The sequence below is a fragment of the Andrographis paniculata genome, unplaced genomic scaffold, assembly GCF_009805555.1.
Source record: "Andrographis paniculata isolate CXL003 unplaced genomic scaffold, ASM980555v1 Contig57END, whole genome shotgun sequence".
Classification (NCBI taxonomy): Eukaryota; Viridiplantae; Streptophyta; class Magnoliopsida; order Lamiales; family Acanthaceae; genus Andrographis; species Andrographis paniculata.
In genome coordinates, this window is record NW_026137592.1 from 6,334,819 (window position 1) to 6,353,573 (window position 18,755).

Sequence of the window (18,755 nt, forward strand, 5' to 3'; positions counted from 1 at the left end):
TTAGTGATTTTTTTGGCTCATTTCATCCGACATGAATTGATTTTAGTGTGTGGTATAGAAAATTTTTTCAAAAATATAAAATATATTATTTTAAGTTAAATATTTTGAGTTTTTGACTTTTTATAATGAGTACTTGAATTTATTTTTTTAATTTTTAACTTTATAAAAGGTATTTTGTATTGTTTATTACTTCCTCCGTCCACTTAATAATTTTATATTTACCTTTTGCATCATTGTACTTAACATTAAAAAAATCTTTATATTTATATAATTTTTATACAAATGTCATTATATTTATAATATAAGATACTAATAGAAGTATTTGTCTATTTTTCCTTTATTTGTACTATTTTTAGATATAATAGTTAATATTCAAAAATTAAAATGTAAAAGACAAATATCAACAATATAAGTGGACGAAGATAGTATTATTTTTGAGGAATTGCAATTAAAAAATAAGGTTGGGAGAACAAAGCCTTTATATTTAGCTTTACAAGCTAGTTATTTGAAGCCATATGTGTAATATATATATATATATATATATCTCATGTTTTCAATTTTATTTGTTTAAAAATATATATAAATTACGATTTAAGTAAAAGAAGATAACAAAAAATATTGAGAATCAAATATATCATATATAAATATATAATCACTCTATCAAAAAAAATGATTTGTTTTAAAATTTAATAAATTATATTTAATAATTTTAGTATAATTTAAAATTTATATTTTTAAATATAGTATATCAATTATAATTTTAAATTTTAATTTACGTATAACATATAAATTAAAAATAATACTAATACAATTATATTTTTTGTAAAATTTCATCTATAATATATGAATTAATAATTTTTAAATTTTCATATATAATATATTAATTAATTTATTATTATTATTATTATTATTATTATTATTATTATTATTAAAGATAAAACAATAGTGTTAACTGAAAATTACTTCTTACTTATTTCGAAAGCTACATCTAAAGTCTTTTTGAAAAAAAAGAAAAAAAGAAAAATTTGAACTTTAAATCATGCTTAAGCATAAGGAATACAAACAAGTAAATATGCTTATTCGTAAGATTTTAGTTTTGAATAGTAAAACTTTGAATTGAAATTGTTATTTGATGTAATATAAATATGTATTAATGTAATGTTTTGAATGTAAAATTTAATTTTAGTATAATATAAAAAAAATAAGTATTTGATTTGATATTTTTTGGAGAAAAAAATGGAAATAGTAAAACCGAAAATCAAATCCTATAAGTAAACACACTCACTAGTGTTATTTAGAAGTATAAGCCAAAAATCCTTGCTAGAAACCAATCTAAAACAAGGCTAAAAATGTAATTTCATTTATTTAATGATGAGATTCAACCATGCTGAATTAAAATATTACATTAGCACATGATCCTTGGCCAAAGAAGAATGAATATACATTTGAATGACAAATGGAGTAATTAATTCAACAAAGAAAGGAATACGACAGTGAAAGCTTCCATATTCGCTGTTGAATATTATTCCACATAGAAAATATATAGAAGCCCTCTATTACTTAGGGGTGAAGGGTTACTCCACTTTAACACCAATTGATTTTAAGTTGTAACTTAAATGGTCCTTGTATCTAGTGGCGGAGCCAAAGTGTCTCGGGTAAATAATGCAAAATAAAATGTTAAATTATTAAAAATATTTTTATACATTTAGTGCGACAATTGTAATTTTTGAGTCATTATATTTTGAAATTTCTGTAAAATCTTCTCAATTTTACATTTACAAAAATAATTTCTCCATATAACATACTAGGCAATCTATAAAAATGTTATCTCTCATTGTGTTACGCAAATCAATCTTTATAATTTTCATAGCATAAAAAGATCTTTCGACCGTTGCAGGTATGATGGGCAAAACCAATACTAGTACCATAAGTCGATATATCAAATGGAAAGAAGTATTTGCTTTGAGTTAACCATCTTCTTTGCAAGACCTTCAATATCACAAATATTAGAGAAATCTGGTTCTTGTCACACATAATGAAATATATGATCGAAGTTGTGATCTCGATTCAATTAGATTTTCCTTGGTAAAATCTTTTGAATATAATTCAGCCATGTGTAATATCCATTCAAGATCAAAGGTAGCAAATGAATTGCTAGGATCTAGACATGATATGCACATAATAATATTAGAATTTGACTCAGAAAATCGGTCATTCATTTCTTAAGAAATAATAACAACAACATATAATTAAAAAATAAAAGAAAAATATTAATAATAAGAAAATGATTGAATATTTTCTTATAAAATGAACAAGAAGTCGATTACGTCTATACGAAAATAGTGAATACAAGTATTTCATTTTCCATCAATAATTCTTATTGCTCGTCTTGGAATAATATTTTCCATATTGGACAAAAAAATCTCATTTTTAAAACAAAACTCGGTAACTTCTTTCAGCAACCCATCCCAACCATTACCCTTAAATACCTCAAATTAATCTTTCAATGATTGTATCAATCGCACAACAAAAGATATATTTTGATTCTTTTGCTGTAAAATTTGTGATAAAACATTTGTCATTCTTAATAAACACATAATCAAATGACCAACGAGTATAAATTCAAAACTCTTAATCTTATCAATCAAACTAACCACAATGGACCGACTCTTCGGATCATCACCATCCTCAAATACTGCTTGAATAACTTCTTTCACCACATTCCACAACTGAAAAAGCTGAAGAGTTCTCTTGAAGTAGGAGTCCTAACGAGTATCACAGCTTAGACCTATGGCTATTTCTTGATTATTTTCTTTTCTTGTCAAAACACCCCATATCTTAATATGTTTGATACAAGAATTACATTGTTGCTATCTTAAATTATCTCTCCTCTTACATGAAGCTCCAAAAACATTCACAACCATATAGGTATTCAAACAAGTTTAGCACATATTTATTCTTACTCACACTAACAACAAAACCCAACTGAAGTTGGTGAGAAAAATACTGAATATAGTGTGCATGTCTATTTTCCTTTAAAATGAGTGTTTTGAGACTCTGAGCACCTTGCTCATTCAATTTAGATGCTTGAGGATTGTTGGTATAGAGGTAACCGATGTAGATATAAAAATTTCATACAACTTTTCCGATAAATGCTTACATGTTTTGCTCCAGACGTTTTAACTTCGATGATTTTGAGTTTTATTGTTCTTGTGCGGTGATCTTATGTTTTCAATTGATTGTTGTGTAGAAATCGTGCGCATGCATTATCGAGAGGGATATTAGGATTAAATGCTTAATTTTCTGCAGCGTACTCTTGTACCGATGCTTAATTTTTTGATAAGGAGGGAATAAAAAATAATTTATAAAAAATTTACAAATCGGGATATTTTTTTGGAATCGGCTGAATCCTTGAATTTAGGCTTTGGTACTACAAGGAAACTTTGTTGTGGTATTTCACCAGCTTTTATTCAAACTCTCCAGGGACATTATAATTTCTTATAAATGACAGTAAAATAATTTTGCGGTTCTCAGAACATTATTTCGAATATTCTGTTGTTCTTTCGAATATTCTGTTTTAACAATTTCTATTAAGAAATAATTAATTAATTGCATTGATGAGGATGAGAATAGATGCAAATGAAATTAATTATAAATAAAATATTTAGTATTATACCAATAAAAATATTTTTTCACTAATTGATATGGATGATTAAGTTCTAATTTGCATCTCCCTTTTATCACGCGCTATATTTTCGTCTCCTTGTGAAGACATTTTTAAAATAATTAAGCTTAGTCAATACACCTATAATATATATTTATATATAATTTCAAATATATAGTTTTTATTAAAAAATTATATTATATATTTTTCTCTTCCACATATATATACCCGTCCGCATAGTGTAAGTATTCACTTCGATTTTGTACACTCCAAAAATCAACTAGAGACCCAATCCATATTGGGAGCCCAACCTAGGGAGAACATGACCCACAAGAAGGCCCAGATCAGCAAAATACTTGGTCAAAAGAGAAATGGATAAAGCATAATTTGAAAGTGAGAAGAATTTGGGGGAGGTTGGAGAAAAATAAGGAATGAGAACCTTATCCGAACAAGGTTTAGGGAATAAGAAGAAAAAGAAGACGCGACAAGGAGAGGGAATTCATCTTCTTCGACATTATTTTTTCTTTGCAATTTAATTTCCGCATTATTTTCAGACTTTTACCGTTTGTTCTTGTTAATTCCAATTTCATTCGTCTTCTAGCATTCATTCCAATTTGGCCTACTTTTCTTCGTTAATTTTTTAGTTATCGCGAGATAGCCCGGATCCTTTCTTGAGGAGGCCGGGGAACCCTACGATTTAAGCAATTCCGACAGGCTTTTCGATTTAGCCGTCGGTGGCAAGTTTTTGACGACAACAGATTGGCACGCCCAGTGGGACACCAACGTCTCGCGACCCTTGCATGCAACTTCGAAAAAGGAAATTGACACCGCCGACAGTCATAGAGATGTCAAAGAACAAGGAAACAGTCAGCGACTCGTCGTCGCATCCCACGCACGAAGGAGCCCCACGGTCGGAGGATCTGATCCCATCGTCAGCCTCCCGGCCAGCGTGCTCTGCGAGCAAATTCGGGGGGAAATTCAATCTTCCCTCCACGAATCTGCTCTGGAAATGTCCAGATACATTACAGATGTGCTCAAACCTGCCATACGAACATAATTTGCACTACTCCGGTAGGAAGAACTTCAAAAAGGCAAGGCTCCCATGACAGGCTCTAACCCGCCCGAGTCGTGGCCAAATCCTGTCTTCTCGGCTAATCTCGGAGTAACATCCCAGGCGCTCAATTATGGTCATGTTTCGATCCTTGGTAAGAATGGATCTGGAGAGCCTCCGGCGACTGTCCTTGGAGAATCCAGCGCAGTAACAGGGCAGACCATGACAGGGCAGTCCCAGGCAGGAGGGGGTGCCATGACCTTTGGGTCAGTACCGTCTGCCTCGAATTGGCACCCAGGTTTTTCGACAACAGGGGCGTTGTCAAACATGCCACCTCCCGCTCCGACCCCTCAGGGATGTTCAACAGTTGGACCAGGAACCGGCAACCCTTGGGGGGCAGGGCCGTCCACAACTCCGGTACCTTCGTTTGCCCCAATCTCCTCAGGGGCAGCTTGGGGATTAGAAAGTGCTGGGGGGCAGGCCACTACTATGGACGGATCAGTTGCTGCTAGTTTTGGACCGCAGCGGAGTTTTGAATTTACTGCTCACGCCAACCCCGGCAATTTTCCAGTGCAGCAGGCACCAGCAGTGAGGGAAAATACAGAAGCCCGAGATTTCGTCCCCCACCACGGGAACCGATCCTCCAGGCTCCTCCGCAGCCGGTGATCCGGAATCCACCACCTATCCAAGCACCTCCAAAACAGGCTGGGGGGCATGCATAGGTGATACCACCGCTCCTGAATCCTCAGGCAATCGAAGACGCTATACGACGGATTTATGGAGACCCTATACGCTTACCGGTTAGACCTCATTATCAACGTCCATTTTCAGGGTATAGTCCTCTGGATCATCCGTTACCTCGCAACGCTCGAATCCCTGAGTTTACATTATTCTCAGGAGAAGATACCCGCTCTACAATCGAACACGTTAGCCGATTTACGGCTCAATGCGGAGGAGAGTACGGAAACAACAATTGGTACAAACTTCAAAATTTTCTCTTTATCCCTTACGGGACCAGATTTTTCATGGTATACTTCACTACCTCCGAATTCCATTCACACCTGGGTGAACATGGAAAGAGCCTTCCACGAGCGATTTTACAGTCCACTCCCAGAAGTAACCGTCTCAGACTTGACTAACTTACGACAACGAGGAGACGAATCCGTTGAGCAGTTTCTGGAACGCTTTACAAGGTCGAAAACTAGGTGCCAAGTCCGTATACCAGAGGATCAGGTGGTCAACATGGCCAATGATAATATGACACACCAATTACGGGACAAACTCGCTCTCCAGGAGTATCACGATTTCCGGCAGTTGACTTCTAAGGCCGTAAAAGCCGAACACCTTGTAAAGGAAGCCCAGACGGCTCGGAGTCAGAAGTTTCGAAACACAAATCATTGTGTTTTCACTCAAGAGGAGGCACTCGAAGAAGCAGAAGAAGGTGAGGAGACCTTCCTGACCGAGATAACACAAGGAAAGACGTACATATGTCCAGCCCTTAAGCCGCCTCGACGGAAAGACGCTAGCCCGAAGGTATCATATTCTTTCGATATCGCAAAAACCGAACAGATCTTCGAACATCTGCTAAAATATAACCAGCTTCATATTAAAGAGGGACACAAGATGCCGTCTGAAGAAGAACTGAATGGAAAATCGTTTTGCAAGTGGCACGGGATGTACGGTCATCAGATTGGTAACTGTATCGCTTTCCGAAATGCGGTTCAGAAAGCAATCAAAGAAGGCCGCCTTAAGCTGGCCGAGAAACCTGACATGAAGATAGATACAGAGCCGTTCCCCACGCCGATAAACGTCGTCGGAATGCGTCCCGCTAGGCCCAGAAAGACTAGATCAGATTATGGAACAGGCGGCAGGGGAACAGGCACTAAAAAATAGTGTTTGAAAGACTCGGAAGGGCTATCAAACCTCCGAGAAGAAGTTCGGTGTGGGACAGACTTGCCCCACGAATACAGTCGCCGAAGTAAGTTTTGAAAAAGGAGGGGAAGTTTGGCGAGTAACGTCCGTAGATCAAGTGGTGATCACACCCCACCTAACCCGACATCCTGGAAAGGCTCCAGACAACGGGAGTTGGGCACGAAATCAGAAGGATCGGTCGAGCCAACTCCTTACCAGAACTCAAAAACGGAGGGCCTAACGACAGCGCTTAGCCGCTCGTCTTGAACAGCAGGCTGGAAGGCAGCAAATGGCTCTTCATGCAAGAGAGACCAACATGCAGCACCAACAATCTGGAGGGAGGAACATGGAAAGATCATATTTAGATTGTCAGGACCTGCGCCATCACATCCAGACTCGGAAAGAGTGGAGGCCAAAAGGAGTTTTCTCAAGGGTCGAGTTTCCCCAAGAGACGAATTTCACGGTGACGATCGGGGAAAACCCGATTCCTGAAGATGAACCTAAGATCGACGCCCTCATTTGCGACAAGGCTTTGGAAGCAACTGCAGATATTATCACTGACGATGGAGATCTTGAACAACACAACACTGACCTCGAGATTGGGACAGTGGGCGTATTACCTCGGGAATTTTAAGCGCCCTCATCCCAACCTGATTTTCTCTAGGGGATATCTTGCTAGAAGAAATCAGCCCGTTGTATTGGGCAGAACAAGAACATAACATTTTGGAAAGACTCCCGGACCCAGTAGTTTTCCAGAAATTGTCTGATGAGAATACACGGCACCTTAAAACCGTTGTTTCTTACCATTTACCTCGATGGGAAAAACAGTCAGCAAAGTCCTGGTTGATGGGGGCATCAGTCAACATCATGACCTTGCCCACTTTGAGGAAAATAGGAAAAAATCGAAACGATCTAGTTCCAACATCATTGCGAACGACCGACTTCACTGGTAATACGCACACAGCCGCAGGCGTTTTAGTGGCAAAGGTGACGGTTGGAACTAGGATGGATCAGATGGCCTTCTTTGTCGTCGAAGGGAAGCCGACCTACTCGGCTATTCTTGAAAGGGACTGGATTCATACCACTCAATGTGTGCCGTCAACTCTCCACCAGAAAGTCATGTTCTGGAATGGGAATCAAGTCGAAACAGTAAAAGTCGAAACCGATCCTGTCATGGAAGTACATTCTTCCGAAGCCGTATATTATTCTCCGGAAGTCAACGCACTTTCTATGATGCAGGAGGACGCAGAGATATAGAAAGAGTGTAACTTAACCATCAAAGGGTTCGAAATCACAACAGAGGCCGACGAATGGCCTGACGGTCCAGACAGTCGTCATGTATGACAGCCTAATCATACGAGAGTGGGAGGCAAGCGATCTTGCCGCCCAGTTACCTGACAAGCTGGCAAAAACGGTTCCCTGACCACCTACATACGATCAAAACGAAGAAAATGTTCAACTGCCGATCCAGAGGGCTACCCCTTCTTTTGCAGCTCAAGATCCTCTAGAAAAGGTTAACCTAGGGAGCAATGCAGCACCGCGGATGACGAGGATTAGCACTCTACTAGACGGCAGCGCAAAAGAGAAACTGGTCGCTCTGATCCGTGAATTCGGAGACTGTTTCGCATGGGACTACCATGAGATGCCAGGGTTATCAAGAAGGCTGGTGGAGCACCGATTACCCATCAAGAATTCATGCCGACCCCATAAGCAGGCCTCTAGGCCTTTCAACCCAGAACTATTGCCGAAGGTAAAACAGGAGGTCGAAAAACTTCTCAAGGCTAATTTCATTCGAACATGCAGGTATCCAGAATGGATCTCAAATATCATGCCCGTGCCGAAGAAGAATGGGAAGATCCGTATCTCCATTAATTTCCGGAATCTCAACTTAGCGACTCCAAAAGACGAGTATGTAATGCCAATCACCGACATTATCGTAGATTCTACAACGGGATATGAAATCCTATCGTTCATGGATGGATACTCAGGGTACAATCAAATATACTTGGCCGAAGAAGATACTTATAAAACGGCCTTCCGTTGCCCCGGGGCAATCGGAATCTTTGAATGGATAGTCATGCCTTTTGGTTTAAAGAACGCCGGAGCCATTTACCAGAGAGCGATGAATGCCATTTTTCACGATCTGATCGGCGCTAGCATGGAGGTAAATATAGACGACGTAGTCGTGAAGTCCCGAGTCTTCGCCGATCACCTACTGGATCTTCGCAGGGCCTTCCTACGAATGAGGCAGCACGACCTCAAGATGAACCCGGCCAAATGTGCTTTTGGAGTACAAACAGGAAATTTCTTAGGGTTCTTGGTACATCAAAGGGGTATCGACGTTAATAAAAACAAGGCTAAGGTTGTCCAGGATCTCGGGCCTCCCCGCAACATAAAGAAACTACAAAGCTGATGGGAAAGGTCAATTTCTTCAGGAGATTCATCGCCAACGCTGCTGGTAGGATGAAAGCCTTCTCTACGTTATTCCGGGGGAGGAAAGACGCATTCAAATGGGGAGATGCCCAGCAGCAAGCCCTGGATCAGATCAAGCAGGCGTTAACATCTCCGCCGGTGTTAATGCCGCCGATCCGTGGAAAAGGGCTAAAACTATATATAGCCGCGACAGACGATACGATAGGTTGTCTGCTAGCCCAGGATGATAACGAAGGTCGGGAACGTGTTGTTTATTATCTTAGTAAGACCCTAAATGAAGCCGAAACTTGGTATTCAGGCATTGAGAAACTTTGCTTATCCCTATATAATGCCTGTACAAAATTAGAATATTATCTATTGCCTATCGAAACTATGGTTATATGTAAAGTTGATCTCCTCCGCTATTTGCTAAACAGGCCAGTCCTTTGAGGCCGTTTGGTTAAATGTGCACTAAAATTAACATCATTCTCATTAACATATCAACCCCTCAAGGCCGTCAAAGGACAGGCCATTGCCGATTTTTTAGCCGAACACCTAGGGATGGTTCAAGCCACAGCGATAGATTATGTAGGGGTGGAACCCTGGATAGTGGCTTTCGACGGTTCTAGTACCATAGGGGCAGCAGGAGCAGGTGTCATAATCCATAACCCAGGAGGAGAGGTATGTCGCTTTGCACACCAACTCCCGCAAGGTGTCACAAATAACCAGGCCGAATATGAAGCTTTACTGTTAGCTTTACGTTTCCTCGTGGCCCGAAAAGTCATGAAGGTTGTCATCCGAGGGGATTCTCAATTAGTCATCCGACAGGCCCTTAAAGAATTCAAGTGTAGAGATCCGCAACTTCTGATTCTTCTTCACGAAGTCCATAGTCTTCTACAGCAGCTTACAGACGTAGTGTTAGAAGATATACCCCGAGATGAAAATGCGGAAGCAAAAGACTTGGCACAGTGGGCGTCCAGTTTCAAAAGGGGACACATGCCTCGGGAAGTCGAATGTTCACAGGTCGATAGGCCAAGTCCAGATTGGCGAACCCCCTTGCAGGAAGGGTTAGCCAACCCTTGGAAGGCCACGACAAAAGCCGAACGATATCAGCTCATGAAATACACTCAAATCAATGGGGAACTATATTGACGTAGGTCGGACAGGACGCTGGCGCGCTGCCTAGGGCAAGAAGAAGCACGGAAGGCCATGGCAGAAATCCACAAAGGCATTGGAGGGGCACATAGAGCTGGACCTACGATGAGATGGACGATACTTCGCTATGGCTATTTTTGGCCACAAATATCGCAAGATTGCATCGATTATGCACGTGGGTGTCCGGCCTTTCAACATCATGGACCGCTCCGACAAATCCCAGTAGTGGAACTCCATTCGATCGTTAAGCCTTGGCCCTTCCTGGGTTGGGCGATGGACGTGATTGGAAAGATCCATCCCTCGTCCTCTAAAGGGCATTCGTTTATTCTTGTGGCCACCGACTACTTCACAAAATGGACGGAGGCCATACCACTCGTCAAAGTGCAGCAGAGCCACATCATACGCTTCATCAAGACGAATATCATCCATAGATTCGGCATTCCCAAGACTATCACTACTGATCAGGGTACAACATTCGTGGGGACGAAGGTCAAGGCATTTGTGGCTCAATATGGAATTCAATTGCTCCATTCTTCCCCCTACTACCCTCAAGCTAACGGGCAGGCTGAGGCGACGAACAAGGGATTGATCTTAATTATCAGAAAGACGTTGGAAGATAATCCAAGAAGTTGGCACGACACGCTAGACTAAGCACTTTGGGCATACCGGAACGCCAAATCCTCGGTGACCGGCAGTACCCCCTACCGCCTGACTTATGGACACGACACTATGCTCCCACTGGAAATTACGGTACCATCACTCCGGATTTTGCAGGAGAACGGGCTCGCAATAGAGGAAAATGACCAAATGTTACTACATGAGCTCGACGCTTTGCCCGAAGAGAGATTGCGAGCACTCGAACATACGCGAGGTCAAAATAAGAAAGTGGAAAGGGCCTTCCAAAAGCATGTTAGATCTCAGACCTTTCAGGAAGGTGATATGGTTTGGAAAGCCATTCTTCTGTTTGGGCCAAACGATCCGAAATTCGGAAAATGGTCACCCTCGTGGGAAGGACCATTCATCGTATCGGCTAAGACAACTGGTGGCGCATACGGATTAATGGAACCCGAAGGGAAAGAGTCGAAAACGGTCATTAACGGCAAATATCTTAAGCAGTTCTATCTGTCCGTTTGGGATCTTGAATAAGAGGTGAGCCTCTGATCAAAAGGGTGGTTAATTCATAGACAAAACAAATCCATCCATCATCCGTAGACCACTATCACAAAAGGAGTAAAAAACAAAAGGGGAGGGGCAGATTCAAGTCAAAGTTACACAAATGTGAGATAAGTTACTTGCTCGCAAGAGAGTCGCTCGAACTTGCATCATGCGTAACGTGAACATCAACGAGCCCAATACTAGCGGCAGACATGCTTGAGACCGGTGGATTAGACGTTTTCCTGGTGAAGTACGAGCCCCCAGTTACAGCGACCAGCATGGGGGGAAAACGACCGGCAGACTCTGAAGTCCCAGGGCGCAAAGAAGCCCATGAGGCTGTTACACTCGGCCAGAGAAGACGCAGCTCCTCTAACCCCCATTCCGCCCTTTGAAGGTTCTTCTCAAAAACAAGTTTTTTGCCACGGAGCCCAGACAGAGGTTCGTCCAACGCCCTCGCGCGATCATACGTCTTCATCCTACGAGTGGTTCTGGAAGCAAGACTCGCGGTTACCCGTGCTATTTCTGGTGGGATCTCTCTCAGACGCTTTTCTATCCTGCTTAATTCCGAATATAAAGCTTTTTCCTCGGCATGGAGACCTTCTATATATGTTGTTTCATTCTCAACATGCTGTTTTTCGGCCAGAAAACTCCAAGCACAAGCCGCTTTCTCTATCTCCAGGGTCACCAACTCTTTGAGTTTACCGTCATTCGTGCCGCGGACACTCTGCAGCATCTTCAGGTGACCGGAAATTTCGCCCAGGCGATCGGCAAGTTCCTCTAGCTGTTGGCGACGCGGCAGGCCCAGCGACAAGGGAGCGGCCGCCGTTAGAACGGATGTTTGCAGGGTGTCGAGAACGACTGAGTCCTCCGGTAGAGCCGATTGATATCCACTAAAGGGATTCGGACATTCAAGACTGACTGGGGTAAAGGCGTCGGCGACAAGGTTTTGAGCAAAGTACGCTTCCATGTCGGCAGGAACAACCTTCAGGGCCAAAGGAGTAGATGGAGAAAGAGATGTCATGACAGGCTCACGCCGGGTGGAGGCCGGAGAACGAACCCGGGCCGAATAAACCGACCCTGCCGGAGTAGTAATCCCTCGCAAAACCTGCGTACGTTTATCCAATTAGAATTCGAGCCTAGTAAGTGATCAAAACTGGCAGATAGACTCATACCGGGAAAGACGGTGAAGGAGACAGATCTCTCAGGTGAATTGGCGGCGGTCTCAGAGCCTGTCCCGCGTGAAGAACCTGCCAAGAAAAGTCATCAAAGATGCATTCTTGCAGGAAAAGGGAAGGGTAATGCATACGTGAACTGGAGATGTCCAGGAATGAGAATCTTCAGTGGGAACAACGGAGGACACGGGAGTAGGTTTCGTAGGAGGAATCTGCAAAAAAAGAACAGCGAATTATAAGGCTTCTGTCTCGTCAAAAGGGAAATTACCATTCGAAATACCTGAAGGGGTGGCGATGGAGCTGGCCGTTTGGCGTGGCGCTTCGGCCGTAACTTGGGCGCGGCTGGTTTTGATATCAGTCTCCGGGAACGGCGAGTGGCTGAAAGTGGCACAGATGAGGCACCCGTTGCGAGAAGTGCACCTGCGATCGAAAGAAAAAGATCGGTTATTACTCGCCTTCGAGTTATATGAAAGCAGGTAAAGTACCTATGGCTAAAGATACTAAAACTTCCTCCACCTCATCGGAAGCTGCAGCGGGAGAATCCTTTCCACCTGAATGTTGGTTATCTGGACCGAGCAGGGACTGCCGAAGAGCCGCCACGTTCGAGTGAACCAAAAACTCAGCCCACCAGCCATCAAAGGAAGGCAATGTGCTCGGATTAGAAGCATAGGGTGAATGTGGCAGTTCTTCTATATCACGGATGTAAGCGTGCCAATCATCAAGGAGGGACGATCCCAACGCCTGACCCGCGGAAAGAGGAGGCGGTAAAAGGAAAGCAAATAGGGTGATTCCCTGAACCAGACCAAACTGGCGCGTGCAATACTGAGGTTGATAAACTTCTCCTAGCAAGGGATTATGTCGAGAGGCCACCTATAATCCCCCGACTAAGATGTGAGCAGTAAGACATTTGTTCCAACTCATGGAGTGAGAAAAGTCGGCGGTGCCAACAACAGAAGTGTCACAAGATGAGAAGAAACCCGACAAAGGGCTGAAATCGGCCGGGGGCTGATTAGTCTCATGTAAAAGGGAGTGGGTGAGCGAATGGAGATCGCCTGGAAAAGGGGGATACGATGCCAAGTGAAGACCTAAAGGTACGAACGGAGGAGAGGAGAGTTGAAGACGCGGGCTGATCAAATTTGGGAAATATAGCCGCGCCCATAACTCATGAAACCACAGAGGACCCGCTCCGACCGGCTCGCGGGAAGAAGACACGGAGAGTTTTTCCAAAAACTCATTCACTCCACGGCATAACAGACCCAAGAAATATGAGCCAAGTCTATCTCTGCTCCAGACATAAGTACGCACACAATCAGTTCCACCTCCCGAACAAACCTTTTCGATGCGCAGCAAACGAAATACTTCCTAAACCAAAACATAAGGAAAGCATTGTGTTCTAGGGATTTGACGGGGCCAGAGAGCATGTTCGACACAATGAATTGACTCATGGTGGTGTTTCTATTATAAGCAACAGGAATAGACACGATCGGAGCTGTACGATGGAGATAAAGGAGGTTCTACTCCTTTTGAGAAGGCCTAAGATTGCAACCACGTCCAACACGGTCGGGGCCACAATCCCGAAATGGAGCACGAATGCATTTATACTAGGGCTCCAAAAACATAAAAGGGATTTGATCATATGATTGTCGCTAGGAATAAAATCAGTACACACCGACAACATATACCGAATGCCCCAGGTTTGCCATCGCACCCCATACAGAGGATCTAACCTATCTTTCCACGATATGAACTCAGAAAAACTACTAGGAAGTCGGAAAATGCGGAAAGGAAAAACAGCAAGATTGAACCAAGATTGGGCTAGCAAGAGCTTACCCCCACCGAGGGCGTCGAAAGAACCCTCCGGCAACTCGTCTCGATCTTTCGCGAAAGGCACAAGCCCAAAGCGAGTACCGCCGGATGACAGGGGAGCTCTCCCGGAGTGTGTCGGAGGACGATGGCCGGACTGAACACCCGGCTTTGACTTCGACATCGGAATTCCCCCCGTTGCGAAAAGACCGTGGGAAAACCTCGCTAGCGTTCCTCTGCCCACCGGTCACCGAAACCACTGAGAATGCCGTCCGGTAGTGTCGTCAGGGGAAGACCAAGAATCACGATGAGAAGTTGAAGGAAGAAGTCCCCGGTGAAAGACGAAGGGAAGAGCTCGAAGGACAAGGGTTTCTTTCGCGAGCAAGAAGAGAGGGAGATAAAGTGGGGAAAGAAATTTATGGGGATACCAAGAAGATGGGACAGTACGCGCGAACCAAGATTCAGAAGATTACAAAACTATCCGGAGATCAAATTAATTTTTACCCGAGATAGTTTTGTGGGGGGCATTTGTACACTCCAAAAATCAACAAGAGGTCCAATCCATATTGGGAGCCCAACCTAGGGAGAACATGGCCCACAAGAAGGCCCATATCAACAAAATACTTGGTCAAAGGAGAAACAGATAAAGCATAATTTGAAAGTGAGAAGAATTTGGGAGAGGTTGGAGAAAAATAAGGAATGAGGAAGGGATGCAGCAGCAGGACGGTGGTGAACAAAGAGAAAGGAGGGTTTCACACCTAATTGGCTGATACCATGTGAAGTTTGGAATAATATGATTTATTGCCTATTGAAGAGAATTTCATCATAGGATTATATAGAATGATAAGAGTAATCTATGAAATAAACTAGGGAAGGTAAGTAAAGATAAGAGTAATCTACGGGATACAATCAAGGAGCTAAGTATAGAAGATGCATAATTATCTCTAACAGGTACTTCATGGAAACTTTGTTGCGGAATTTCACCCGCTTTCATTCAAATTCTCCGGGACATTATAGATTTTTATAAACGACACTAAAATAAATTTTGTGATTCTCACAACATTCTTTCCAATATTCCTTTTTAACAATTTCTATTAAGAAATAATTAATCAATTGCATTGACGAGGATGAGAATAGATGCAAATGAAATCAATTATATTATAAAATATTTAGTATGATATCAATATGAATAATTTTTCATTAATTTATGTGGATGATTAAGTTTTAATTTGCATCTCTCATTTTATCCTGCGCTATATTTTTGTCTCCTTGTAATGACGTTTTGAAAATAATTAAGCTCTGTCAATACACATATAATATATATAATTTCAAATATATATTTTTTATTGAAAAATTATATTATCCTTTTCTTTTCCACTTATATATACCCGTCTGTATAGTGTAAGTATTCACAGCCATTTTTTCATGTTGCCCGCTTCTCGATTTATACTCTTTTTCCTTATCTTCAAGCTTTTTCCGTTCTCTCACCGGCATAATGATGAGCGAAATACACGTTTTTTTGCATGTCGACCATTACTTTGAGCACCTTGCTCATTCAATTGTGATGCTTGAGGAGTGTTGGTACAGATGTAACCGACGTAGATATCAAAATTACATACAATTTTGCTGATAAATGCTATTTGTTTTGCTCCAGACACTACGAAAAAAAAAAATCGCAAATTGCTATGGAAATCTGCAAAGGTTTATATTCAATCACAACATTGCAATGGAAATTACAATGATAAATGTAATCCATTGTAATTAATAATTTTTGCAATGAAATATTAAGGCAAAAACAAGAAGTTGTAATTCAGTAATGGAATATACAAAGAAATTGATTATGTCGCAAAATAACTACTAATTAGACAACCAAATATTTAAACCATTGCAAATTTAGCAATAGAATTTGCAAAACCAAATATATTCATTCCATCACAAAATATATAATTATACTAAATTGTATGTGACGAATAATTAGATCTGTTGCATTTTTGCAAGGAGTTGTACAACGGATGTTTATTCAATCACAACCAACAAATATTTATCATCCCTAGCTTCATCAAATCACACCATCGCCTACCCACTTCTCCACCGATGCAAACACACCCATCCCGTAGCCACTCTCCCTCACCCGTTTACATCAATTTCAATCGTTTCTCATATTTTATCACCACCGATAGGGCTTTGGAAGCTTAATTTTTCTCGATAAAGATTCAGCAGCAGCTGCGGCTCTCCGGCGGCGTAGGTGAGCAACTTCATTTTCCTCTTCTGTAGTTTTGTCGGAAGGTTTGTACGCTCAATCCTTAACCTTACGTTAGGTTAAAGTTTATTGTTGGGAGATTTTTTTTGTAGTTTTTCAATGAGCATAGAGTAAAAAAATTTTTTTGATGTCTTAGTTTGGGGATTTTGTGTCTGATGTTCACTCGAGGCCAGATCTGCTCTGTTGTTGAGGCAGCTCGGTATTTTGAAGGTTCTTGTAGTCGGGTGACCTTACATCTGATGAATATGGTTGTTCATTCTCTGTAACCTTTATTTGTTTATTTATTTTATCTTAAGGATAAGAATGTTGCACCTTCAAGCTATTGCTTACATATTTTATAGTTCTAGTCAACAGCTATTTTTTATATGCTATTGTCCCTCTTGTAAATTTCTTTGTTCTATTTCTTAATTAATCATGAAGATTTGAAGCAACAAAACTATGGTATATAACTTTGTAAGTGAAACATTGAGATTTCTTTGATGAAGATCAAATAGCCTGTCTTAGCTGAATATTATACTGGTTATGGCGGAAAAATTGAAAGACATCTGCAGGTTCTGATCCTTTGCAAAAACTCATTAAATTAAGCATATGCTTAGTTTATCGTATTTTCCATTTGGACCTAAGATTGGCATGTGAGGCTATTCAGCTCCGTGTTAGAAACTATTGTGTGTACTGAATTTTCTTTCGAAAAGATTTATGTTAAGAAACTTCTAATTAAAGATGCAGAACTGACTGAGATATGTATCATCAAGAATAAGTATTAGAGATTAAAATCCTTCAATTTTTTCATTAAAATTCTAGAATAGAACTTTTATCTAATGTACTGGAACAAAATTTTGCATTCTAATTCATACATTGTATGTGTATGGCATGCAGATGGTGTGCCAAATCTTGCCAAAGTGGAGATTGTAGATGATGAAAACGTAAATAAATGGAGCTTAATGCTTTCGTTTTATGTATTGGCCATTTTCAATTTTATTAGTTCTATAGCCAATTTTGATTATGGAAGTGTAGCAGCCAGCAAACAATTGTATCTCACAGTGTAGATTTATGCACTCTGATGATACTTTGCCTCTCAGAGTGTATATTTATGCAAACAACTTTTTTAGTTCTGTAAGTGTTTATTCTCCTTTATCTGATGTCAAGGCAACATTTTTCTCATTAATGTATCTGATATTACTCGAGTTCCCATTTGTACCTACCTTCACTTCGGTTATATTTCATTTGTCTTTACTTTGTAATACTGATTGCTTTCTTTTTTTTTTGTATTTGCATCCAATTTATGTTCCAAAACAAAATGCAGAGTACAAACTCTTTGTTGGTATGCCTCCCAAAAAAGTTTCTGATCACGAGATCTTTGCTATATTTTCGGAGTCTGGAACCATAACAGATTTTCGGAGTTTGGAACCATAATAAGCAAAGGTGAGTGGTTTAATTTCTCCTATGCCTCAAGCTTCTCAATTGAATGAGTAAGGTGCTCAGACTCATTGTCGACACGCAAAACGTGTAGGTCGCTCATCATTATGCCGGCAAGAGAACGGAAAAAGCTGAAGAGAAGAAAAGAAAGTATTAATCGAGAAGCGGGCAACTTGAAAAAATTGCAGTGAATACTCACACTATGCGGACGGGTATATCTAGATGGAAGAGAAAAGGATATAATATCATTTTTTAATAAAAAATATATATTTGAAATTATATATAAATATATATTATATGTGTATTGCGTTACCTTAATTATTTTCAAAACTGTCATTACAAGTAAACAAAAATATAGCCCGGGATAAAAAGAGAGATGCAAATTAAAACTTAATCATCCACATAGATTAATGAAAAATTCTTTATATTGGTATAATACTAAATAGTTTTAATATAATTAATTTCATTTGCATCTATTCTCATCCTTTTCAATGCAATTGATTAATTAAGTTTCAATAGAAATTGTTAAAAATGAAATACTTGAAATAATGTTGTGAGAACAGCAAACTTTATTTTACTGTAGTTTATAAAAACTTATAATGTCCGTGGTGAATTTGAATGAAAGCGGGTGAAATTCCATAACAAAGTTTCCATGCAGTACCCAAGGCCTAAATTTAAGGATTCAGCCGATTCCAAAAGAATAACACTCCCGATTTGTAAATTTTTTAAAAGTAATTTTTATTCCCACAAGATCAA

General features: G+C 40.4%; 1 protein-coding gene and 1 long non-coding RNA gene across 2 annotated transcripts; both read left to right on the forward strand.

Moving 5' to 3' along the window:
* The first annotated feature begins 10,922 nt into the window (after positions 1-10,922).
* Positions 10,923-11,339, forward strand: LOC127256909 (uncharacterized). The gene has a single exon (XM_051283135.1). It carries the CDS (start codon positions 10,923-10,925, stop codon positions 11,337-11,339), a length of 417 nt encoding a protein of 138 aa, XP_051139092.1.
* A 5,028-nt stretch (positions 11,340-16,367) lies between these two features.
* Positions 16,368-18,340, forward strand: LOC127257427 (uncharacterized). The gene is made up of 3 exons (XR_007839984.1): positions 16,368-16,568; positions 17,887-18,005; positions 18,094-18,340. It is a non-coding gene; the product is annotated as an uncharacterized LOC127257427 (long non-coding RNA).
* Positions 18,341-18,755: the final 415 nt, after the last annotated feature.

Coding starts and splice junctions, on each gene's coding strand:
- LOC127256909 (XM_051283135.1), top strand. CDS start 10,923: ATGCTCCCACTGGAAATTACGGTACCATCACTCCGGATTTTGCAGGAG.